Source organism: Xenopus laevis, chromosome 4S, assembly GCF_017654675.1.
Source record: "Xenopus laevis strain J_2021 chromosome 4S, Xenopus_laevis_v10.1, whole genome shotgun sequence".
NCBI lineage: Eukaryota > Metazoa > Chordata > Amphibia > Anura > Pipidae > Xenopus > Xenopus laevis.
In genome coordinates this window covers 76293130-76318782 of record NC_054378.1, presented here as the reverse complement: position 1 = coordinate 76318782, position 25653 = coordinate 76293130, and the positions used below count along the sequence as shown (strand labels likewise).

The window sequence follows — 25653 nt, the reverse complement described above, 5'->3', positions numbered from 1 at the left end:
TCCCCGAACTGCCTCCCGCCTGCTAAAATGAAAAATCGACTGTGGCAATGCATTCGCAGCGCTTCGATTTCCAACGTCGCCCGAACTTTCCCCATGGTGCAACTTCGGAAATTGAAGTGCCGCGAGTGCATTGCTGCAGGCGATTTTTCATTTTAGCAGGGGGAAGGCAGTTTGGGGAGACTGTCGCCCCGAAGAAGAGGCGAATAACTCTCTCCGAATCTGCCCGTTTGCTTAAGCTTTTCATTTTAACCCCCAAGCGTGACTTTGGGGACAAAGTGTTTATTTATAGTTGGGCTTTGTCATTCTTTCATCCACAGATAGGGCCTATTTATGATGCTGTGTAATAAGTGAAACATTACCAGTGATATTGCCCATAACAACCAATCGGCAATTAGATTTCAATTAGATTCAATTTCAATTAGATTTCAGTATTTAGAAAACAAAAGCAAAGATTTGATGAGTTTCCTTTCCTCACTGTCTTTCTTTCCATTCTTGTTTTTCTTTCCTGTTTTTTTCTCCTTGTAATTCTTTGAGAAAAAAAAGGATCTGATTGAAACATCACGGGTAATGTTTTGCTCTACTTTTTAAGCATCATGATAAAAAGACCACTATGGTGTCTTGGTTGGTAGGTCGGGGTGTCTTGGTAGGGATTTAGGAATCCATCATTTTTGGGTCTGATTGAATATCCAGTCCTCTTTAAAAGACTGGATGACTACTTAAACGAGTTCTAACACTGATTTGTATATTCATATCTGGTTTAAAGATAAACCGCTGCATAATATATGAACAAAAATGTTGCGTTAAGGGACTTGATTTTGATATGTCTAAATCCTGCTTAAAGTACAGGATCCCAAATTTAACCTTGGCTTTGGTTCATCCCACAACAATTTAAAAAAACATATTTCCTTAACCTTCCAAGTATATGTCGTAGGCTGTATTATGGCAGGGTTACCAGATCACTTGAAAATCCAGGGACACATCTTAAGAAATGCATGTTAACCATCTGTTATCCATATTGTAAGGGTATGTAAGTGGGCATATAAGTAAAATATGTCATTTTATACTTGTAGATTATATATTTTTTGTGTCTTGTCTTGTGCTCAAAAGCAACATTGATTTCCTTACGCCACTGGTTGTGGGTTTAACACTGTTTGGTGCCCAGAACAGTGGTGCGGGTCCAGACTAAAGGCTAATCTGGGGTGAAATGCTTTGTACCAGGAGTGTCTGTACTAATGCAAGGTCTACTTTTAGTGATGATGTCCTATTCGGATCTACATCCATAAAAGCATTGTTTTACAATTCTGTTCCATGGAAAATATTACTTAAATATTGATTTATGAGAAAATGTATATAAAATGTATATTCCTGACAAACAACTATTTTTTATGTAACATCTCAAATATCAATGAAAAACATGAAACATGAGGGCAATTTAAACAAACTGTTTGTTGATAGTGCCTTGAGATCTACTGATCACTAGCTAAAGGTCTACTGGTAGATACCGATCTACCTTTTGGGCACCCCTGGTTTGTACTGTAAGTGATTTTGTTCTGTCCTGTATAGGTACTTAATGATAATAGGGTGACAATTAAATTCTTATGTGTGCGTTGCTACACATGCACATGTATTTTCAAGGTCTAACAGTTGGTTGGTGTAGGTGTTATAGTATTCAGCTGGACAGAATTCTGGCTTTAGTTCATGTACCAGGCAGAAAAGTCATGAATGCACAATCCTCCGAGTTCACTAATCTAAGTTGTAGCCGAGGTCTAAATCATTAATATTAAGTGTTTTTGAAATTAAACAGGAAACATTTTTTTCACTGTTGTCTGTCTGTTAGGGGGACACAGGGACCTAGGGGTTAAGCTCCACCCTCCAGGAGGCAGTGCACTTTATATTAATTATGGGGCGTGCCACACCGGGCTTACCCCTGTACACTCTACCAATCCACTCAGTTTTTTAAGTGTCCTGCTTACTAGGGGGACAGGATTAAAGAAAGTCTTCTTTTGTTTTGTTTTTTCTCACTGAAAATGTCTTCGGTCAGAGTACTGACACCAGGAGCAAGGATACTTGCTGCCCACAAGGTTAACCCCCGTCGAGGAACAAGCCACCGGGGTCAATTCTAGCCATAGAAAGGCTATACAGACCATCCAGATGTACCTGCCTTCCATTAGGGGTAGAACACATATGCGTTCCAGTGGCCATTTTATGGTCTCTACAGACGGAGTGCGGGCTCACAGGCAGCTTGGACTGTGGAGGAAGCACAGCACACACAAGGTGCACTAAATACAGGCGCTCCTCATTTTCATTACCTCCACATACCAGGGCTATCTCCCAGCTAGGCCTGGCTCACCCCTGCACACTTACTGCGCCACCCAGAGTGTACCATAGCAGAAGGTAGGTCAGGGGGACTATTCTCCTGGGTGGGGGGGAAGACACCCCCCACAGCACAGGTGACATACTGCGCTTGTTCAAAGTGCAAAGGTAAAATCCCTGGGAGCCAGGTAGAGCCGCTGACCTACCTGAGGATAATGCACGCACTTCCCAGGACACGGGACCCAGCCAGGCAGCAGAGACTCAAGCTCCCCTCTGGGCTATTCAGCTATCTCAATCCCTAGCCTCATTACAAGGGTTGACAGCCATAGCAGACAACTTAGGCAAAGCTCTGGCTAAGCTTGGTCAAAAATCTAGCGGCAAGCGAAAACAGTCAGTCGATGGTAAGGAGGATGCTGCAATTCATACGCCATCTGACAAGTCATCTATTGACAAGGCCTCCTCTCGGTCTGAAGGAGAACTCCCACCATCAGATGTATTCAGAGGAGGAGGAGGACCAAGAGGAGAGTAGGGACAGGGACACCCAACATGATGTGGATGGGATCATCAAAGGGGTACTTCGGATTCTCAATATTTCACAGACAACAACACAGCAAGGCGAGAGCTCAGGATTGTTCAAGAGACAACACAAATCCTCTACTTGCTTCCCACTGCATGAACAATTATCTGAGTTAATACAGGAAGAGTGGAATACGCTGGAACGAAAATTCCAGGCGACAAAAAATTTTTTGAAGTCCTATCCCTTTCCTTAAGACCTAATAGAAAAGTGGTCCGATACCCCGGTTTATAGACTATCCAAGTCCACTACCTTGCCCGTAACGGATGCCGCAGCCTTCAAAGACCCATCTGATGTCTGGAGGGATTTCTAAGAGCGATTTATTCATCCTCGTTCTCAACACTGCAGCCAGGACTAGCATCTGCTTGGGTAGCCAGGGCAATTCAAGCTTGGTCGGAATCACTTATTAAGAATATCCAGGAAGGAACACCCAGAGTGGAACTACTGTCAACTGCCCAATCAATCGCGGAAGCCTCAGCCTATCTATACGACTCAACCTTAGATGCAGCTCAGATCACTGCCCGCACCTCGGCTCTCTCTGTAGTGGCACACAGAAACTTATGGCGCAAGAGCTGGTTGGCAGACCTTAGCTCAAAGAAATCTTTAACTTCACTTCCATTCAAAGGGAACAAGAATTGGAGAAAATTATTTCCTTCCTCAGACGAGAAATAGATCTTCGGGATCCAATAGGCGGGGAAAATTTTTTCGTGGCCAAACAGGACGTTACACAACGAGAAACAGTCCGCCACAGCGCTCACACTTTCGATTCAAGACGAGTGAAAAGGGTCGCACCCCTTGGAAAAACAACAAACCCACAGCGGATAAATCTGCATCAGCCTGACTGGGCACTCCCTCCAGAATCGTGGAAACAGATAGGGGGCAGGTTACTGCGGTTCCGGGAGGTGTAGACTCGTCACTCTTCAGACGCATGGGTAGACAAGATCATATCGGAAGGATATCGCCTCGACTTCACAGCCCTACCCCCCAGATAGTTTTTCATGTCAAGAATACCATCTCAACGGAGAGATTCTCTGGGTTTTACTCCAATCTGTTTATTGTTCCTAAGAAAGACGGTTCCTTCAGGCCAGTCTTAGATCTCAAACTTCTAAACAAGTTCATACGGTCCATTCGATTCAAGATGGAAACCCTTTGCTCAGTCATTCGGGCAATGGAACTAGGGCAGTTCATGATGTCGCCAGACATCAAAGATGCATATCTCCACATACCCATTTCGCCCCCTCACCACAAGTACCTACGATTTGCAATTGCCAACCAGCACTTTCAGTTTGTGGCCCTCCCGTTTGGACTCTCGTCATCACCCCGGGTATTTACCAAACTAATGGCAGTAACAGGGGCAACATTGCGACTGCAAGCCATGTCAGTCACACCGTATCTGGACGACCTTCTCCTGAAAGCTACATCGGAAGACAAGGCCAAGAAAGATCTGGAGCAAGCAACTCAACTACTCTAACAAATCGACTGGTCCATCAACTGGAAGAAATCCAACATGAAACCGAGTCACCAGATGATATTTCTGGGCCTAGAGTTCAACACCACCACACAACTAGTGAGACTCACACAAGACAAATAGTCCTATATCAGAAATCAGATAAATTCTCTGCTTTCCCTGCGGAAGCCAACAGTCCTCATGGCAATGAAGGTTCTCGGACTAATGGTATCAGCCATCGAGGCGGTTCCATTTGCACAGATCCACTTACATCCCCTTCAATCGAATATCCTGTCGGCATGGAAAGGGGGACCAACATCTCGAGTATTTACACGTCCCCAAACAACGAGGGAGGCCCTCCAGTGGTGATTACAGCCAAACAACCTGTCGATGGGACAATCTTGGGCGATGCCAATTTGGAATGTGATATCAACAGATGCCAGTGTACAAGGCTGGGGAGCAGCATGGAACAATATATCTGCTCAGGGACTGTGGTCCTTACAGGAAACCAAACTGCCAATCAACATACTGGAGTTGCGAGCAGTAAAACTTGCTCTATACCACTGGGCACATATTCTAAAGGAAAAAGCAGTACGGGTTCAAAGTGACAATGCAACTACCGTGGCCTACATAAATCAGCAGGGAGGAACACGCAGCAGAGCAGCACTATTTGAGGCTCAGCAGATCCTGAGCTGGGCCGAAATAAATTCAGTAAGGCTATCTGCAATTCATATACCCGGGGTGTCCAACATCAAGGCACACTTTCTCAGCCGAAACCAGCTAGATCCGGGGGAATGGGAGCTTCATCCAGAGACGTTCACAGAGCTGGTGAACCATTGGGGGCAGCCATACATAGACCTGATGGCATCCCGAAACAATCGAAAGGTTCAAGAATTCTTTGCTCGTTATCGAGATCCGATGGCAGCAGGGGTGGATGCCATGACTCAGTGCTGGGCGTTCGATATAGCGTACATTTTCCCACCACTTCCAATGTTGCCTCGAGTCCTCAAGAAGATCAGACACTCACTCGACACAGTTATAGGGATAGCTCCTTATTGGCCTTGCAGGACATGGTTCTCAGATCTCCGGGAGATGTCAGTAACTCAGCCAATTTGCTTGCAATACAGGCCAGATCTTCTTCGTCAGGGACCAGTTGTTCACCCAGTCTGTTCGCTTTGACGGGATGGCTGTTGAGGCATCCATTTGGTGTAAACGGGGGATAGTTGAAGAGGTCATCACAACCATGCTCAGGGTACGCAAGCCTTCATCTTCCAAATCATACCACAGAGTATGGCACTCATATCTCAAGGGCCTCCAAAACTGCCATTGCAAGTTGGCTCAGACAAACAATCACACAATCCTATCTCGCCAAAGGAAAGTCTCCGCCAGAGGGAATCCAGGCACACTCCACAAGGGCAGTTGGGGCCTCCTGGGCGTGGCGCAACTCTGCCTCATTGGATCAGATCTGCATGGTAGCAACCTGGTCTTCAGCGCACACCTTTACCAAATTTTATAGAATTTACACACTTGTTTCAGCTGAGGCTTCTTTCGGTCACAAGGTTTTACATATAATCAGTTGTGTAATTATAACTGATAAATTAGGCTCGTCCCCTTGGTCCCTGTGTCCCCCTAAGTCGACAGAGAAAACAGGATTTTTGTACTCCCCGTTAAATCTGTTTCTCTGTAGTCGAAAGGGGGACACAGGGCTTCCTGTAGTGTAGTGGTACTGTACAGAGGTAAGCCCGGTGTGGCATGCCCCTTAATTAATATAAAGTGCCCTGCCTCCTGGAGGGTGGAGCTTAACCCCTAGGTCCTTGTGTCTCCCTTTCGACTACAGAGAAACAGATTTTACGGTGAGTACAAAAATCCAGTTTTCCCATTAGACTGGCTTCCTTTTTGTGAATGTAGGCTTCCTTTTAAGTATCTTAGAGCACGGATAGCAATGCCTTTTCCTGTAATTTCAAACGCATCATTGCATGCACGTGAAGACACACTATGCCCTATATTATATTTGCCCAGCATACATGCTCCTGTCAGGTCTGTTTTAGCAGTGGGAGGGAAGTGGGGAGAGCCTGAACCTATATTTTTTATTCTGTAAAGAGCATATGTTGAACATGTGTGCTCTGTATATCCAGTTGATAATTTTTAATAGATTTTCAGTCACTTTATGTTTATAAACTCTAGCATGCCATCCACAGAGACCTCCATTTTTTGCACAGCAATCCATGGTTGGCCATTGAACTTTCTCCAACTATTCATAGTATGCAGCATGATACACTTCATGTGCACAATAAGGGCAGTGACAGTTAATTTTTTTGCAGCTTCAAACCCCCAGAAAATACCTTGCCACAAGGTATACAAAGATTTGTCTCTACTAAAACACTCAAATTGCATAATCACTCTAAATGCCTTTGTATGCAACACCAGTGCCGAATAAATACACCATGAAACGCTACGTGAGGCCAGGGTAATGTGTTTTCAAGTTTTTTTAAAGGGATCCTGTCATCGGAAAACATATTTTTTTCAAAACACATCAGTTAATAGTGCTACTCCAGCAGAATTCTGCACTGAAATCCATTTCTCAAAAGAGCAAACAGATTTTTTTATATTCAATTTTGAAATCTGACATGGGGTTAGACATTTTGTCAATTTCTCAGCTGCCCCTGGTCATGTGACTTGTGCCTGCACTTTAGGAGAGAAATGCTTTCTGGCAGGCTGCTGTTTTTCCTTCTCAATGTAACTGAATGTGTCTCAGTGAGACATGGGTTTTTACTATTGAGTGTTGTTCTTAGATCTACCAGGCAGCTGTTATCTTGTGTTAGGGAGCTGCTATCTGGTTACCTTACCATTGTTCTTTTGTTTGGCTGCTGGGGGGGTGATATCACTCCAACTTGCAGTACAGCAGTAAAGAGTGATTGAAGTTTATCAGAGCACAAGTCACATGACTTGGGGCAGCAGGGAAATTGACAATATGTCTAGCCCCATGTCAGATTTCAAAATTGAATATAAAATCTGTTTGCTCTTTTGAGAAATTGTTTTCAGTGCAGAATTCTGCTGGATCAGCAATATTAACTGATTCATTTTGAAAACATTTTTTTTTTCTCCATGACAGTATCCCTTTAATGTCACACCAACTGAAGCGTTTTTATTATTTATTTTTTTTATTTTTTTTTTATTAAAGTATTTTTTCCTCACTATCTCTTATGGCAAGATCATTTCTGGCATTTTTTAGCTGCAATAAAAACATCCTGGGTGTCATTGCACCAAATGGTGGATCTTTTGGTACTACTTACTATGCTTATATGTTGTTTGGTAACTCCTTTACTGCTGGAAAGAGTCTGACATTCTAAATCCAGTGCAGAGAAAAGGGTGAATGATGATGTGTTTATTATATTGTACCACTAACAGAGACTGTTGGTTTGCTTTTCTGCTTTAGCTTGCTGGACTATTTCTTTTCCACCTGCTTCAGTCTTCTTTCAGGCTCGCTCTAATATTCCTAACTTTCATCTCTCTGGTTCTGGCTTGGCAAGGTTAGCTGTTTTTATTATGACTTCTGGGTGTGTTTATATCTTAAAATCCTTTATTAATTGCTACTTTTGCACTCTGAAACAACCCTGCATTGCATTAAGCTATATCTAAAAGATAAAAGATTTCAGGTTATGAAATCTTTTATAACCTGATGCTTTAAATATGGAAACACTGAAAACAGAACTTTACACTACATTGTATTGCCTTTGCATGTACACACATATTTGAAAATAACTGGAGCTTGCAAAATCTCCATAAGTAACATTATTTTGTGTGTTAACTACCATGTTATTTTACAGCATTTGAAGGGGAAAGGGTTAACATTATATTTTATTTTAAATAACTGATAATGTACACCCCACTGTGATTTTGTAAGGCTATTAAGATTTACTAGATATTTGCACCAATTTTCACATTTAGAATAATATTACCCCCTGTCATTATGGAACTTCTGACAAAATAAGTGTGTCTGTGTATATATATGTTTTTATTTGTTAAATATGTTTGTCCTTGTATCAGGTGAAAGTACATGTTCTTGAATTGATAGATTAGAGAATATTAGTATGGGGAGAAAGGTTTAAAGTGACCTAGTTTAGCTACAGGGTTTAGGTGAGCAGCCTATTAAAAGCTTGCCGCAACAATGGTTTTGTTTTCTTTACTTCAGAAATATAATTTAGCTTCTACGCAAGCTAACTGAGCTTTTTGAATTACTAAACGTTTTTCAAGTTCATACAGGTATATTTTTTTGTCTTCATGCTAAATTGAGTAGTATTTGCTGGCCACAAATGGCTATGCTGATATTGAAAGCTAGGTATTGTTTTATAGTGAGAGAGAATTTTTGATCACATTTGTTTGCCTTTTGCTGAACCATCAGTAAATTACCTTGCTGCAGATTATTGATTTGGTATCTAGGCATTGACCACGCCAGCTTTATCTTACTGGGCAGTAAGAAATGTATTTCTCACTTTTTATTTTATTATTTTTTTTTTTACAGATTCCTTCTGCTTCTAGCCCTGTTGCTGATTTCTCGGCCATCAAAGAATTGGATTCTCTAAATAATGAGATTGTGGAATTGCAGAGGTGAGCAAAAACCAAACCCCCAAATCATAGTCAATGTATTTGGTGTAAGACTAAAGCATTGTAAACGGATAAGTTGGATATTTTTATAAAGAAATGTAAAGGAAATTTAGCTACTAATAATAGGTACTAAATATAGTATACAGTAATGCATTGCGTGATCTGAATCTACTATACAATTTCTTCATACATTACCAAACCAAAAATCAAAACTCATTAGTCTTTGCAATTCACAAATGGCCAAAATAAAGGATTTGTAATGCAAGCTTACTGGTTTCCCTAGCTTTATTACATTTTCCAATTTTACTTTTACTAAAAGTTGTAACCACAAGCATTACACATTTTAATCCTAACATTTACATATACCTGTGCTAAAAATGTTTACATTTTGTACAATTTGTATGTTACCATACATTGCCTGAGTGAAATAGGGCATCTGCATTATTTATGTGTGACAGTGTCTGTGTTTTTCTTTTTCAATTTTTGTTTGTAATCTGTATGTTCAAAAATCTTGGGATCACAAACAAAGCCTCATTTAGGAAAGAAGTACCCTTATACCTTTATCCCAGGATAAACAAACTTTACTACATAAGGGGTGACTGAACCCAAGGACAAAAACAAAAGAACTGGTGAATGATATGGCAGCACTGGCTACTAAAGTATCAACATCACCATTAAGAGTCATTTGTGGCCATGACCTAAACAATCTGTCATGCAAGGATGAAGCCCTTACTCCTAGCCTGGCATGAACAAGTCTGTTTCCAGATGATTACCTGGATAAAGACCTAGCCTTAAGGTGCCCATACACTGAGAGATCCGCTCGTTTGGTGATGTCGTCAAACGAGTGGATCTCTCCCCGATATGCCCACCTTGGGGTGGGCAATATCAGGCTGATCCGATCGTGGGCCCTAGGGCCCAACGATCAGATCCTAACGAATAGCAAAGGGCGGTCGGATCGCGGGACTGCATCAACAAATAGATGCGGCTGCGATCCGACGGGATTTTTTGTCCCATCCGATCGAGATCTGGCTGACTTTCGGCCAGATCTCGATCGGTGAAGCCCGTCGGGGGGGCCCCATACACGGGCCAATAAGCTGCCGACACGGTCTGTCTGCAGCTTTTATCGGCCCGTGTATGGCCACCTTTACTCTGGTCAGATGAAACATATTGCTTTATATGAAGGAAGAATGATAAGGCATCCCAATAGCATCATGCTTGCTTTCTAGTATGACGATGCTTCAAATTTGTAATAAATTTTTCTAAAATTTTTCTAACAAACTGGCTTAAAAACAACAAAATTAAAGTATTGCAATGGCTATCCGAAAACCTAATATCCATTAATGCTGTAACCTTCTTTTTTTCAAGAAGTCAGTTATCTCTAAAACATTCCTTGTTGCAGCAGGACATATATAATTTTTTGCTATAGGTAGCATAACTAGTAAATGTGTGCAGCTGTCCCAGCACTTTGGCATCACTCAAAGATTTGCTTTCCCAAATGGTAGTGCTGAGCTATAATCTCAGGGGTATAAATGCTTAGTTACAGCATCTCCTGGGTGCCTACCTGTGGTCTCTATAACAACCACATAGAATTACTGTGGGCTTCTTCTGCACTGTAGAACCATCTGTCATTTTCTAGTGCTACTACTCACAAAGGGCAAACCTTGCTGTGTCCTTGATGTTTTTAATTAACAGGAACAGGTCGCCCCTCTAGGAAAATAAATGATCCCACTGAAAAGTGATTAAGAATAAATGAGAATCTAAAACAGTGTGAATTGAGTGCACTACTACTAGCTCAGCTGCACACGCTCACATACTAATATTGTCTATAGAGGTTCTAGCTCTAACTACATTGAAGTTCTTATCCAGTCAGTACTGCTATATAGAGTTACTTTTTTCTTATGGTCATGCCAATATACCAATATACCAGACACTCAAGTGCACATTTATTAAACCTCCAATTTTTAGGGTCGGGCTTTTTGTCTTAAAAAATCAGAAAAAGTTGCGAGAAAAAAAAAGCGGGATTTATTTTTTTATTTTAAGCCTTCCCGATCTACAATTATTTTAACCCCCAACATCAGACACACCCCTGTCTTCTTTTATGCTTACATGCTAATGTTTAACAGCCCCTTCACACAGTTTATCCCTTCTATTAACACATCACCTTCCACCAACCCATTATCTCTTCACTTACAATCGTAACACTAACTATTTTTTCAGCATATACTTACCCCACAGCATACCAGTTATGGGATACGTTATCCGTAACCCATTATCCAGAAAGATACGAATTACGGAAAGGCTGTCTCCAATAGACTCCATTTTAATCAAATAACCCACATTTTTACATATTTTCTCTGTGATAATAAAACAGTACCTTGTACTTGATCCCAACTAAGATCTCATTAATTCTTATTGGAAGCAAAACCAGCTTATCAGGTTTATTTAATATTTATATTCATATGAAAAAGTTTGGGAACCCTTCTTAATTCTTTGGAGTTTTGTTTATCATTGGCTGAGCTTTCAAAGTAGCAACTTCCTTTTATTACATAACATACCTTATGGAAACAGTAGTATTTCAGCCATGACAGAAAGTTTATTGGATTAACAGAAAATATGCAATATGCATCATAACAAAATTAGACAGGTGCATCAATTTGGGCACCCCAACAGAGATATTACATCAATACTTAGTTGAGCCTCCTTTTGCAAATGTAACCATCTCTAGATGCCTCCTATAGCCTTTGATGATGTCTGGGTGGTGGTATTTTTGACCATTTTGTCCATACAAAATCTCTCCAGTTCTGTTAAATTTGATGGCTGCCGAGCATGGACAGCCTGCTTCAAATCATCCCATAGATTTTCAATGATATTCAAGTTGGGGCACTGTGACGGCCATTCCAGAATATTGTTCTTCTCCCTCTGCATAAATGCTTTTGTAGATTTCAAAGTGTTTTTAGGGTCATTGTCTTGTTTGAATATCCAACCCCTGCATAACTTCAACTTTGTGACTGATACTTGAACATTATCCTGAAGAATTTGTTGATATTGGGTTGAATTCATCTGACCGTCGACTTTAAAACGGGCCCAGTCCCTGAACTAGCCTCATAGCCCCACAGCATTATGGAATCTTCACCAAATTTGACAGTAGGTAGCAGGTGTTTTTCTTGGAATGCGGTGTTCGTTCGCCATGCAAAGCGCTTTTCGTTATGCAAATCGCTTTTTGTTATGACCAAATAACTACATTTTTGTCTCATCAGTCCAAAGCACTTTGTTTCAAAATGACTGTGTTTTGTCTAAATGAGCTTTTTCATACAACTAGCGTCTCTGTTTGTGGCGTGAGTGCAGAAAGAACTTCTTTCTCATCAGCCTGCCATACAGATGTTCTTTGTGCAAACTGCACTGAATTGTAGAACAATGTACAGATACACCATCTGCAGCAAGATGTTCTTGCAGGTCTTTGGAGTTGATCTTTGGGTTGTCTCTAACCATTCTTACAATCTTCTGCATATGCCGCTCCTGTATTTTTCTTGGCCTGCCAGACAACTGTACCTGTGGCCTTCCACTTCCTGATTACATTCCTTACAGTTGAAACTGACTGTTTAAATCTCTGAGCTTTTTGTAGCATTCCCCTAAACCATGATACTGAACAATCTTTGTTTTCAGATCTTTTGACAGTTGCTTTGAGGATCCCATGCTGTAACTCTTCAGAGGAGAGTCAAACAGAAGCACAACTTGCAATTGGCCACTTTACTGTAAATACTGTACCCTTTCTCATGATTGGACACACCTGCCTATGACGTTCAAGGCTTAACGAGCTAATCCAACCAATCTGGTGTTGCCAGTAATCCGTATTGAGCAGTTACAAGCATTCAAATTAGCAAAATTACAAGGGTACCCAAATTTTTGCACAGCCTGTTTTTCACATTTTATTAATTTCATACAAGTGAATACTGCTGAAGATGTACCACTGTTATCTTTTTTGTTAAAAGTGGAGTAAATTATTATGCTGGTTGAGAGGAGTTTCCAAACTTTTTCATATGACTGTGCATGATTTTATAGTAGACTTAAGGTTTAAAGATCCAAATTACAAAAAGATCCATTATCCGCAAAACCCCAGGTCCCGGGCATTCTGGATAACCGGTTCCGTATCCGTCTAAACAAACCCTAAGCTTGCAGCCTTTGTTAGGCTTTAAAATCTGAAGCAGCTCATTATACAGAGGGCTTTTCTGTGGTCTAATATTTTGTTTTTGAGAACTTTGCATTTGCAAAGCCAGCAAAGTGCTCAGATGAAAGTGTTTCGCTGAACTTAAAAATTAAAACACTTTCACTTTAGCATTTCATATCTCAATTGCTGGTTTCCAGAAGAGAAGCTAGTAAAACAAATTTAACACCTCTTAAATAGTTGTAAATTGTTTACTGCCTGTTATTCCAGAAAAGTATGCAAATCTCTGACTACCCTACCATATATTTTTTAAAACATTTTTTTTGAGTGGTGCTGTTACTTTAATGCTGATATGAATGAGAATATCACACCTGGGAGGCAAGGTCGTTTTTCTAGTTTAGGACGTTGGTAAACACCTTGTGTTGCGGTAGTTGCATACAGAAGTTTACGTCTCATCTGTTAGATCGTACCTTTGGGATTATAACCTTTCGAAGAAGAAAGATGGATTGTACTGTTCATTTTCATCTCTGTCCCCTGGTCTGTGATCCCTATCAATTTCATTTGATTTTGGTATAAAATGCCCCACTTTTAAACAGCTATTCATTATTTTCATGTTACGGATGGTGAGGGACTGCTTAAAGATACCACAGCCATGTTTTCCCAGTAATGATCGGTGAGTTAGTAGTTCATAGACCGCTTACTAGATTGCTGCCTGCAATTGTTGTAGCTTTGCTGCTCATTTGGAAAGTATGGCTCTACTCTTATTGCCTTGATGATTATCTGAGATTTATCTTGTGGCAACTAATGAGCTAAGGAGGTGACCTTTATTGCACAAAGGGAATGACTGCTGAGTGAAATTTGCTATAATGTGGCCCTAAAATTTGTAGCACATCCAGCCATTTATATTTGGTTCATTCTGTCTTCCTTCTCCATCGGTAGATGGTCTGCCTGTTTTAGAGCATATGTTTATTTTAATATTACAGTAAAAGAAAACATGAGTATATATTTCTTACCCGAACAGGAAACTGACATTTACAAAGAACATTACTCTTCTTTTAAAATGTATATGCTGTAGATCCATGGTCTTTAATTTGTAATATTTCTGGTTTGTCAGCCTTTCTCCTGCCTGATATGTAAAATACTAATTTCAAGATAGAATTGGATTATGTATTAATATTTAAACTTGAATAAAGAGGGGGGGGGTCTGCATATACAGTGGTGTGAAAAACTATTTGCCCCCTTCCTGATTTCTTATTCTTTTGCATGTTTGTCACACAAAATGTTTCTGATCATCAAACACATTTAACTATTAGTCAAAGATAACACAAGTAAACACAAAATGCAGTTTTTAAATGAGGGTTTTTATTATTTAGGGAGAAAAGAAATCCAAACCTGTGTGAAAAAGTAATTGCCCCCTGAACCTAATAACTGGTTGGGCCACCCTTAGCAGCAATAACTGCAATCAAGCGTTTGCGATAACTTGCAACGAGTCTTTTACAGCGCTCTGGAGGAATTTTGGCCCACTCATCTTTGCAGAATTGTTGTAATTCAGCTTTATTTGAGGGTTTTCTAGCATGAACCGCCTTTTTAAGGTCATGCCACAACATCTCAATAGGATTCAGGTCAGGACTTTGACTAGGCCACTCCAAAGTCTTCATTTTGTTTTTCTTCAGCCATTCAGAGGTGGATTTGCTGGTGTGTTTTGGGTCATTGTCCTGCTGCAGCACCCAAGATCGCTTCAGCTTGAGTTGACGAACAGATGGCCGGACATTCTCCTTCAGGATTTTTTGGTAGACAGTAGAATTCATGGTTCCATCTATCACAGCAAGTCTTCCAGGTCCTGAAGCAGCAAAACAACCCCAGACCATCACACTACCACCACCATATTTTACTGTTGGTATGATGTTCTTTTTCTGAAATGCTGTGTTACTTTTACGCCAGATGTAACGGGACGCGCACCTTCCAAAAAGTTCAACTTTTGTCTCGTCGGTCCACAAGGTATTTTCCCAAAAGTCTTGGCAATCATTGAGATGTTTTTTTAGCAAAATTGAGACGAGCCTTAATGTTCTTTTTGCTTAAAAGTGGTTTGCTCCTTGGAAATCTGCCATGCAGGCCGTTTTTGCCCAGTCTATTTCTTATGGTGGAGTCGTGAACACTGACCTTAATTGAGGCAAGTGAGGCCTGCAGTTCTTTAGATGTTGTCCTGGGGTCTTTTGTGGCCTCTCGGATGAGTTGTCTCTGCGCTCTTGGGGTAATTTTGGTCGGCCGCCACTCCTGGGAAGGTTCACCACTGTTCCATGTTTTTGCCATTTGTGGAGAATGGCTCTCACTGTGGTTTGCTGGAGTCCCAAAGCTTTAGAAATGGCTTTATAACCTTTGAAATTGAACTCAGGTGTGATAAACCACAGTTAAGTTATTTTTTAACAAGGGGGGCAATCACTTTTTCACACAGGCCCATGTAAATTTGGAGTTTTTTTTCTCCCTTAATAACGTAAACCTTCATTTAAAAACTGCATTTTGTGTTCAATTGTTATCTTTGACTAATAGTTAACGGTTTTTGATGAGCAGAAACATTTAAGTGTGACAAACATGCAAAAGAATAAGAAATCAGGAAGGGGGCAAATAGTTTTTCACACCACTGTAAATACATGTAAGAATATTGATACATAATATAATTCTAGCCTGAAATTTTATTTATCAGGCTGAATAAATCCCTCCTTTTTATTTTCAGTCTTTCATTTAGATAACTGCTTGGTTGCTAGATTGTGAGACTAGCAACTAGATAAGAGTTTGAGTACTGGCTCATGGGGTGACTTGTTTCCCCATCCCAATGCGCTACCATGGTGACAAATCTCCTCAAAATGCTTTCGCAACAGCACTAAATAAAAAACATGGGAAAACATATTCAATATTAATTTTCGAAAGTCGATGGACTTTGTGCTGCTATGGAAGGTTTTTTGCATTTTTGTTATGCAGCTTAGTTTCCATCAAGCACAAAGTACCATATTTTTATTACAATTTTTTTTTAAAAAAAAATGGAATTATGTGGGAGATTTATCTTTCCATAATTCTGAGCTTTCTGGATAAGCAATTCCATACTTGTGATATAGATAGAAGTAGGAATGGTACAAATAAAACAATGGTCCTATAGTAAAAATAAAGAAAATATTGGTCTTGTTTTTAGTTAAAAGATTATGCAGACTACATTGTCAACATGAGCCCAGAAGCAGAAAATAGCAGCGTGCAGATGAATATGATTGCTTACTACAAAACTGAAGGAGTAATGCAAAGCCTAATTTTAGGGCTACCAAAATAGAAACATTATTTGAATGAGAAGTTAGAATATGAGATGCTTTTAAAATAGGGCCTGTGTTTTATCGTTTTATATCATTTCTTGGTAGGACTCAAACTGTACTTGTTTGTTCGTGTCAGCTTTATGCTTTCACTCAAAATACATTTGTGTGTATTGAAATAATTTAAATCTCTGTAAAATATTGTGCGTGTGTTGTAAATCAATATAAACCAAAAGATTAATGGAATGCTTAGTTCTTGACATTAATGGAATGCTTAGTTCTTGACATTAATGGAATTCTTAGTTCTTGCGTATGATTTTTATGCCTGACTGGGTATCAAAAGGTCAATTCCTGCCATTATATTCTTGCTTTATGCGTTATTTAATTTTACTGAGCCATTATAGATTGCTAACGTGAGTTGATAGAAGCATATGGCTTTCTGAAAATCACTCGTTATTTTGATAAATTGTTTTAACCTTTCATAAGGGTTCTGCAGTTAAACGTACAAGCAGGCAGCTTCTTTTTCCACCCCTCCCATCTAAATTCCCAGTAGTTTGCAATAGCTGATTTCTCCTTAGCAACAGTGAGATCACTAAAGACATTCTATTTCATTGATTCCTTTATCCCCTCCTCCAGCATTTCCTATTCTTGCTGTCTGCTCTTCTACAATGAGGCATTGGTTTTAGTGTATCCTGGGCCTGAATCCCTCTGGGTTTATGTACTTTGCATTTTGGTGGTCTCCATTATGTACTTAAAATGGGACTCTGGTTTAGGGGGATGGATAAGCATGCCTGCAGTGACTGATGTCTTCAGATATTCGTGTATGGTGTGTTGGTCTTCTAGGGAAAAAACAAGTGTGGAGAAGGAACTGGGCGAGAAGGAGGATGCTGTTAAATGCAGAACAAGCGAGGTTCAGGTAAGAGCAAACTGTGCAAAATTTGTAATGGCTGCTTGAATAATACCATTCACAGTGTCCTGTAGGACACTAAGAGGCAGAGAAAAGAGGATACAGTATAAATTTAACTGCTTATAATACAGCTGATAGAAAAATAATGGGAAATTAATGCTTTATTTAAAAAAAATCACACCATCAAAACAGAATGAATAAAAGTCTTAATAATGTTTATTCTTTATCACTGTTATTTTGTAAATAATTACATTTTCTTCTACTGTAAATCATGGAAACTGGCTAAGAGTTTTAATGGTTAAATATGCTGCTCTGCATGAGTGTGCAGGTGCCATGAATATTTATGTCAAACTGTTTTGTTAAAAGTAGGGAACATAAAGCTGTTAACCCTTTCCCTCAGTTGTGTCACCAGCCTAGCAGTGAGCTGTTGCAGACTTGGTACTTTATTTGAATAATTTACATGTTAATGGGGGAAAAAAAAGCATTGTACTGATAAACATAATTTCAAGCAGTTTTAAACACTGCTGTGCAGTGTAACAAAAATATTACTTTGTGAAATGCAAATTTTAGATTTTTATATACCCATGACATTTATGTTGTTACCCTTAAGTCTTTAATATAATTAAAATGTCATTTAGTATATAAAAAAATATAATCAAGTAACAGCTAATATACTTAAACCTTCGTGTTCTAGAAAGGAAATGGTTGCAATCTATTGTTATCTTCATACCTTATGGCATCTCCAAACAGCCTTTGGCCTCTCTCACCTTGTTACTTGATGAAGTGATTGATTCTGGGACTTGAGGTCCCTCGAGTTTCCCTACAATATATGCACTGCTCTCCATGTGCCCACAAGCTTACAGTGAGCAGAAATAGTGTCCCCAACCAGTTCAGAAAATGAGGTTTAAAGTAGCAGGTTACTGGTGTGCTTACTTCCTGTGGGGAAATAGCAAGTGGGGCTGGGTTTGGAGCAACCTGCAGAAACAATAAGGTGGAGTAAACATGGTGGGCAGTGCACACAATCTCTCCAGAGAAGAGGATTTCATGTCTCAGCATGGAAGAAAGTGAGAGCAGGTTGAGCAGAATCATGTATGTCTGTACATGAACCTCCATGCAACAAACAGATCATTATGTGGGCCTATTAAGACCCAATAATATTTTTAAACCAACTGGTTTGGGTTAAGCAGGCTGCCATTTTTGCCCCATATATGGTCCACTAAACTACCTACTTGGTCTGGAGGGGCCAAGTCAACAACTAAACTTGGACTGTGTATAGTCTACATTAATTGTGAAATTAATTTAGAAAAGATCTATATTTTCTACAGGACCTTCAAGATGAGGTGGAGCGAGAGACAATTAATCTGCAGAATTTGAAGTCTCAAAAGCAAGAAGTGCAACAGATTCTGGATGAGCTGGATGAACAAAAAGCAAAATTGGAAAGTGAACTGCAGGAGCTGCAGCTAAAATATGCAGAGGAGACTCAGATGGTATGAGGCAGCAAATATTGCAATCTACATCAGGAAATTGCTATAGTGCCTACTTCTACAATGCATGTTTGTAAATAACATATTTTGTTTGTAGTCTGAATAATCAAATTCCTTTATCATTTCTTTGAAGCTAATGTATATCTTGCCAAATTGAACATCCCAATAATTGGATTTTTTTGTGGGGGAAACCATAGTTACAGACAGATTGCATCAGCATACAGAAACAAAATAATATATTTTTTACTAAATAGAAAGAAAACTGTTTCCACACTGATTTTTTTGGTAGAAAATTATGTGTGGTTATGTAACTGTAAGTAGCTCAGGAGGCAGTTCATTTGTATTGAAGACACTTTAGGGACATGCATTCAGTGTATTTTTTCTGCCAATATATGTAAAGTACTAGAAAAAGATATCTATTTTGATAGTAAATTATGTCATAATGCACCATAGTTTCTACTTGGGATCTGAAGGAGCATGGGCAGAATTTCACTGTAGCGGAGAAATACCACGTCTGGTGTCTTAAGCATCAAATTCCATATTTGTGATTTTTTTTATTTGGATTTTATCATTAGTAGTCGTAGTACAGTATCTGCTCTTGTTTCCATAAACCTGTACATATTGTGATAGATTCTGTGTGTGTCTCTGAACGTTTATGTAGATCTCATCATTAAAGGTGGAGATAGCTACGCAGGAAACACAGATTTCCAGTTATGAAGATGAGCTGAGCAAGGCGAAGTCAGAGCTGAACAGGCTCCAAGAGGAAACCATTATGTTAGAAGAGAATCTGGAAGCTGGGAAGCGGAGGTTGTCACCTCTGGAGCAGGAGCTGCAGGAATCCCAGTTGGAAATATGCTCTGTAAGACAGTTTAACAATATCCATCCACTTTGCAATTAAAAGGCAAATATAATTGTACATTTCCTTGCAGAACTGTGCTTACTACAGGGGAAATATGTATGCAGACATAGCTTTATGGTCTCTCTCTGTACAGCTTAGACGTTGTTACAGCTATAGAGATTTTTATTTTTTATAAGACATCCTTGACTGTAGGCCACTCATTGTTCTTGTTTCTTGTAAGGGACCATAATGCAACACAGGTTTTTTCCCCCAGCTTCCTAATTGACATCTAAGTCAATGATACAAGGGAAGATACATTTTGTTGCAATCACATGCTTTGTGGGAGGGCGTGAGTGGGAATTTTCTCCACTGACTTTAATTATAATCACCTGTATTCTCTTGGATTAGGTGACAATCGGTCAGAAATGCAGCAGTAAGTATTTGTAAAGTTAAAGTTGCCTAAGCTGCAAGTGCACCTGCAGGATCCCCACAAAGTTGCCCTGGCTTTCATTTTCCTAACAGAAAAAAAGGTTAAACAAATTAAAGCAAAGTAATGTTAGAACCTTCAGTTTCAGTCAGGAGAACAGCGAGAAACCATATTCTCACAAAACTGTGGCTCAAGGCTCATAATATAAAGGAAAATATTGATCGATATGTATATCGTTGTGATAGGATACTTTGATAAGGGACTTATGAAGTTTTATATTATCTGTCGGCATTCTTTCAGTACATATTGTTCTCTTTTAATAGTAACAGTACTTTCTCCACTCAAGTGGAGTGTGGTATCTCTAACTTTAGGCATATCATGAGTTGGTGTATAGTTACAGGATACAGTTTAAATGTAAAATATACTTTAGTACTAGAATTTTCCAATAAGTTGAAAATAAAATGAAGACATATCTTATGCTATAGGCTTGAATTTTTTTGGGAAATGCTTAATTAGAGGCTAAAAATGTATTAATGCAAACATACAGAAGATTAACTTTTTGCCTAATAAAGGAAGAGAAACTCTTGTTATAAATATGGTGTGTTTCCCTTTAAGCCACTCAACCTCCCTATCCTAGCAGGCAGGTGTGGGCCTTTTTCCTTTCATGCTCCATTCCTCTGTAAATATAGGCTGAATTTTGGGGAAACAAAACGCCCGCACTGTCCAGAGCCACCCTCAATGCTCCACGAGCTCATCTAGGACTGACCTCTCCCAATTATGAACTATACTATCTTGCCTCCCAGGCCTCGCATGCAGCTGGTTGGAAAGTGTTTGACGCTGATAACCAGGCATCCATAATTGAGGCGCTGTATCTTACCTCTGTGGAAAGTTTGCACAATGCTTTATATAGAACCCGAAAGGATCTTGGCCCTTTATTGCCTGTAATGGATGCCGCTAAGAGAGCCTGGGATGCAATTGTGCAAACCACAAAAGCTGATACCTCTCTGTCTCCAGACTCGCCTTTATGGGGTAATAGTAACTATTCGCACCTAGCTGCCTTCTCAGAAGTGGGGACGTGGACTAAATTTGGTCTGAAGCGGCTATCACAAGTATACACAGATGGGACTCTTCACACACTCCCTCAATTGCGCCAGATTCTCTCTCTGCCTGACCTGTCTGAATTCCGATACAACCAGATTAGCCATCTTTGCTCAGCACAGTTCCCAACCCCCCCCCTACATCTACAATGTACAGGGATAGAACAATTGATAGCCCAGCCCACTAAGGTCAAGCTATTATCTAATACCTATAAGCACTTAATTTCTAACAGATATGATCCCAGACCCAGGGTGAAATATAAGTGGGAGAGTAGTGGGGTTCGTGTTGACCCAGATGATTGGGAAGAAATCATAGACAATTTATATGTGCCGTTGGTGAGTGTGAGAGATAGGCTTATACAGTTTAGGATTATACATCAAACATACCTCACTCCCCAGAAACTATTTACAATGGGAAGGTTGGCCTCGCCTGGTTGCCCAAGGTGTGGTGCCCCTGTTGCTACTTTTATACATCTACTGTGGGATTGCCCGGTGATACTTAGATACTGGAGGGCAATTGTGAACTTTATGGCTACCGAACTGGAGCTTCCCCAGATACTTAACCCGGCTACCTGTCTTTTGGGTCTTCTTGACTCCGTGGTTCCTAGAGTAAGCACTAGGTGTCTGATGCGGTTGCTTTTCTTTTACGCAAAAAAAGTTGTTGCCCTTCACTGGATGGGCCCTTCGCCACCGACTCTGAATAGATGGATTGGACTGATTAATTCACAATTGGAACTGTACAAGCTCACTTACTTAGCACGTGGATGTCCTAAAAAATTCGAGAATATTTGGAATACATGGCTTGAGTCGCCAGCCACCTCGACTGACCGATGATTTCAGCCACTTCTCTTCTCCCCTGTCCTTTCTTCTTTCCTCCTTTTCTACCTAACTTTCTTTCCTTCTAATTTTTGTTCTGTTGTAAAATGCAATAAAAATCAACCTTTAAAAAAAAAAAAAATATAGGCTGAATTGGCATTGGCAGATTTGATGCTAACCTATGTAGGAGTTGGAGTCGTGCACAAATAATTATTTTACTTATAACTTTATAAGTTATTCTATGGATTCTATGAATGTTTAAAAAAAACTTGGCCTGTTAGTAAGTAAAATTAGTAGGAATAATATTTTAAATAATATTTTTGTTGGTATTCTTAAGGTTCAGGCAAAGCTGGAAGAACTGAAAGCTTCAGAGAATAGCGTTGAGCATCTTAACTGGTGCCATCACTTAGTAAATGGTATTGGAGATCACTCCAGTCTAAGTAACAGCAGCAGCGAGCCTACAAATCTGAATGAGAATACAGGGTGTGACAGCCCGGGCCAGCTAGAACACCAGAGCCATAACTCTCCTGTGAGTGTTTTATTTTTTGTACAAATCATATTTTAGTATTTATTTTACAAATGTAATTGAATCTTAAAGTAGGCAATGCGTTTTAAATGTTTTTTTGTTGAGCACATTATATTTATTTGTTTGCATAAATTCTTGGATGTAAGCTGTATCTGAAAGTAATTGATATCTCCAATTTATGTAATTCAGGTTAGAAGCAGTCCTGATATAAATCAGACTTCTGGGAGTGAAGGTGAAGAAAAAGATATTGTAAATACACTGGTTGCTGAAAAGGTATGTCTGTGTGTTCATATGGTAAACAGATATCAATTCTGTTTAGTGTTACCCTTAAAATGGTCTGCTAATCCAGATAATCCAATCGTGACTGAGTTGTTTGTACTGTGTGAAATTCTAACACATACAAAGTGTACAGAGAGAAGGCATTTGAAATTAACAGACCTTATTAAACAATGAGATTGCCTTTTTCCATTTAAAAATTACCCTGGTTTTCAAGTTTTTGAGGTTCAAGCCTCCCTTTTCAGCATAACATTGGATCATTGTCCCCTCTTTCCTTATAAAATTATAGATATATGAAAGCATTGATGTATCAATCAGCAACTGTCAGAAAAGCGTACTATATACATCTTCAACAATTTTTCCATAGGCTGACTTTTAGACTTACAATGTAAAATTTGGGGAGCATAGAGAGGGTGTTGAGGGGCTTTGAATTTAGGTCCTACATTAAAGTGGATGTTTTTGTTAATGAAATAACTGGAAAATAGTAAAAAAAAAGTAATCTCAATTGGTTACTAAGCTTTCCAGTAAATAATGAAAAATGCTGCTATTTTCAGTAAAAGACCTTAGTACTTAATCATGACATAGATGAGTCATTTTTTACTTGTACTTGTGACATAGACATCAGTGCTTTTTGAAGCATATGTTCTTACTGTGCTTGATGAAATAGCTACTGAACTATTTCATTTCTTTGCATTTGGAAATTATGTGTGCAGTCCTGGTTCCTGAGAAGTTGTTGTCAATGGAAATGAACCGCTGATTTTATGATTGCTTGTGCATCTGGACAAAGTGTAAATGCCTGATGTGCCAAAGCTCTAATTGTATTAGATACATTTCTGTATTGCATTTTCTATTTAAAACGTCTTTTGGCAAATGACGTCTGTTTGATTTAGCACAGCATTGTATATAAATGGTATAACCCCATACCACTTTAAGGAGACTCTGACTATAGAAACAACACTCAACAGAAACAAAGCGATTTAATCCAAACAAAAATATTAAACTAAATAATTTCTATATATACTATATATATCATTTTGGTTGTCCTAGTGGGAATTTCATGTATTATGGCAGATAATATAAATAAATATATATATATATATATATATATATATATATATATATATATATATATATATATATATATATATATATATATATATATATATATATATATATATATATATATATCCAAGTAGAATAGTGAGGAGAGCGACCCAGGGCAGAAGATCTGCAACAATGTGATTTATTAGCTGCTACAAAAAGGGCGTTTGAGGCCCGAAACATGTTGTGTGTTTGTAGCAGCTAATAAATCACATTGTTGCAGATCTTCTGCCCTGGGTCGCTCTCCTCACTATTCTACTTGGATTTATGTCGTAGACTTGCGGTAATGTCTATGAGGAAAGAAGCACTGCTGCATATACTACTGGGCTGTGCGCTGAAGTAATCCTGGTTGAGCGATATATATATAAAGACTGACTATGACCCTGGAGTATGGTTGGAGAATACTTTGGCAGGTGAAAGTTAATCCCAGCCAGTGACTCGAAAGCAACATGTTGCTCACCACTCCCTTTGATCTTGCTCCCAGTTGCCTCAGAATAAGTGCCCATGTTAAAATTTCTGGCTTGGAGGCAAGTTTTGGAAGCATAAAGATTGTTTTACTCCATGCAGAACCTCCTGCAGGCTACCAGTCCACATAGAGCTACCAAATAGCCAATAACAGCCTTTATTTGGCATCACCAAGAATTTTTTTCATGCTTGTGTGACTCCCCAACACTCTTTTATTTACATCTGAGTGTAGCTCACAAGTAAAAATGGTTGAGGATCTCTGATTTAGTGGGAGCCTGAGTGTGATGAGGGTTCACTGAGCTTGGACAGGCTGTGACACCTGGACTCCAAAGGAAGCCTTGTGACGGCAGCGTGGACTTTTTTGTGTTCATGAAAACTACTGGCGAGCCTCTGGTTTATTGTTTTCTTCAGCATCAAATTTGTGCTTTGTTTATTTTGTGTGCATTCAAATTAAACCTAGGCAGGAGCCTGCAAATTTTTCAGTCTCATCTTTGATACTGATTTACCTGACCCCTACCTGCTGCTACAAATGTGACCTAAAACATCATCTGCTTTTCAAGTCCTAGAAGTAGACGAAGAAAACCAAGATAAACAAAAATAATTATATGTAGTCATGTATTTTTTGAAAAAAATGATCCAGTAACATATCTGCGAGTGACAAAAGTAAGTTAATCTGTATTCACCGAACCAGTGTGAACCCCTTCTGCAGCAATAACTGCAACTAAATGTTGCGGTAACTGTTGATCAGTCCTGCCAATCGATTTGGAGGAATTTTAGCCCGTTCCTCCATACAGAACAGCTTCAGCTCTTGGATATTGGTGGGTTTCCTCACATGAACCGCTCGATTTAGGTCTTTCTACAACCTTTCAATTGGATTAAGGTCAGGACTTTGACTTGGCCATCTGTCTCACTGCTGATTGGTGGAGTCCAAACTTTTTAGAGATAGTCTTGTAAACTTTTTCAGCTTTATGGGCATCAACAGCTCTTTTGCTGAGATCCTGAGACACCTCCTTTGTTTGACCCATGATGTGTTGTATGCGTGATCAGACTTTGCTGGATCACCATTTTTTAAATAAAACAGGGTCTCTCACTCACACCTGATTGTCATCCCACTGACTGAAAGCACCACGCTCTGATTTCACCTAAAAATGACATGATAATCCTAAAGATTCACTTACTTTTGCCACGTGCAGATATATTATTGGATCTTTTTTTTCACTAAACACATGACCAAATATAATAATTTTTGTTTCATTTGTTTTATGAAGTTTTCTTCATTTACTTTTAGGACTTTGAAAATATAGAAAATGTTAAAGGGTTCA

General features: G+C 39.3%; 1 protein-coding gene across 4 annotated transcripts in view; it reads left to right on the top strand.

The window, feature by feature from the left end:
* The window catches only part of eps15.S (epidermal growth factor receptor pathway substrate 15 S homeolog), a 64387-nt gene that overhangs the window by 26661 nt on the left and 12073 nt on the right, over positions 1-25653 (top strand). For 3 of the 4 annotated variants that reach the window (XM_018260885.2, XM_018260886.2, XM_041561466.1), the window contains exons 12-17: positions 8857-8942; positions 17238-17310; positions 18627-18788; positions 19447-19644; positions 22301-22492; positions 22679-22762. In XM_018260885.2, coding sequence (XP_018116374.1) covers positions 8857-8942; positions 17238-17310; positions 18627-18788; positions 19447-19644; positions 22301-22492; positions 22679-22762 — 795 coding nt within the window. The remainder of the gene's footprint in view (positions 1-8856; positions 8943-17237; positions 17311-18626; positions 18789-19446; positions 19645-22300; positions 22493-22678; positions 22763-25653) is intronic. The other variant, XM_018260887.2, reaches the window with a different exon arrangement.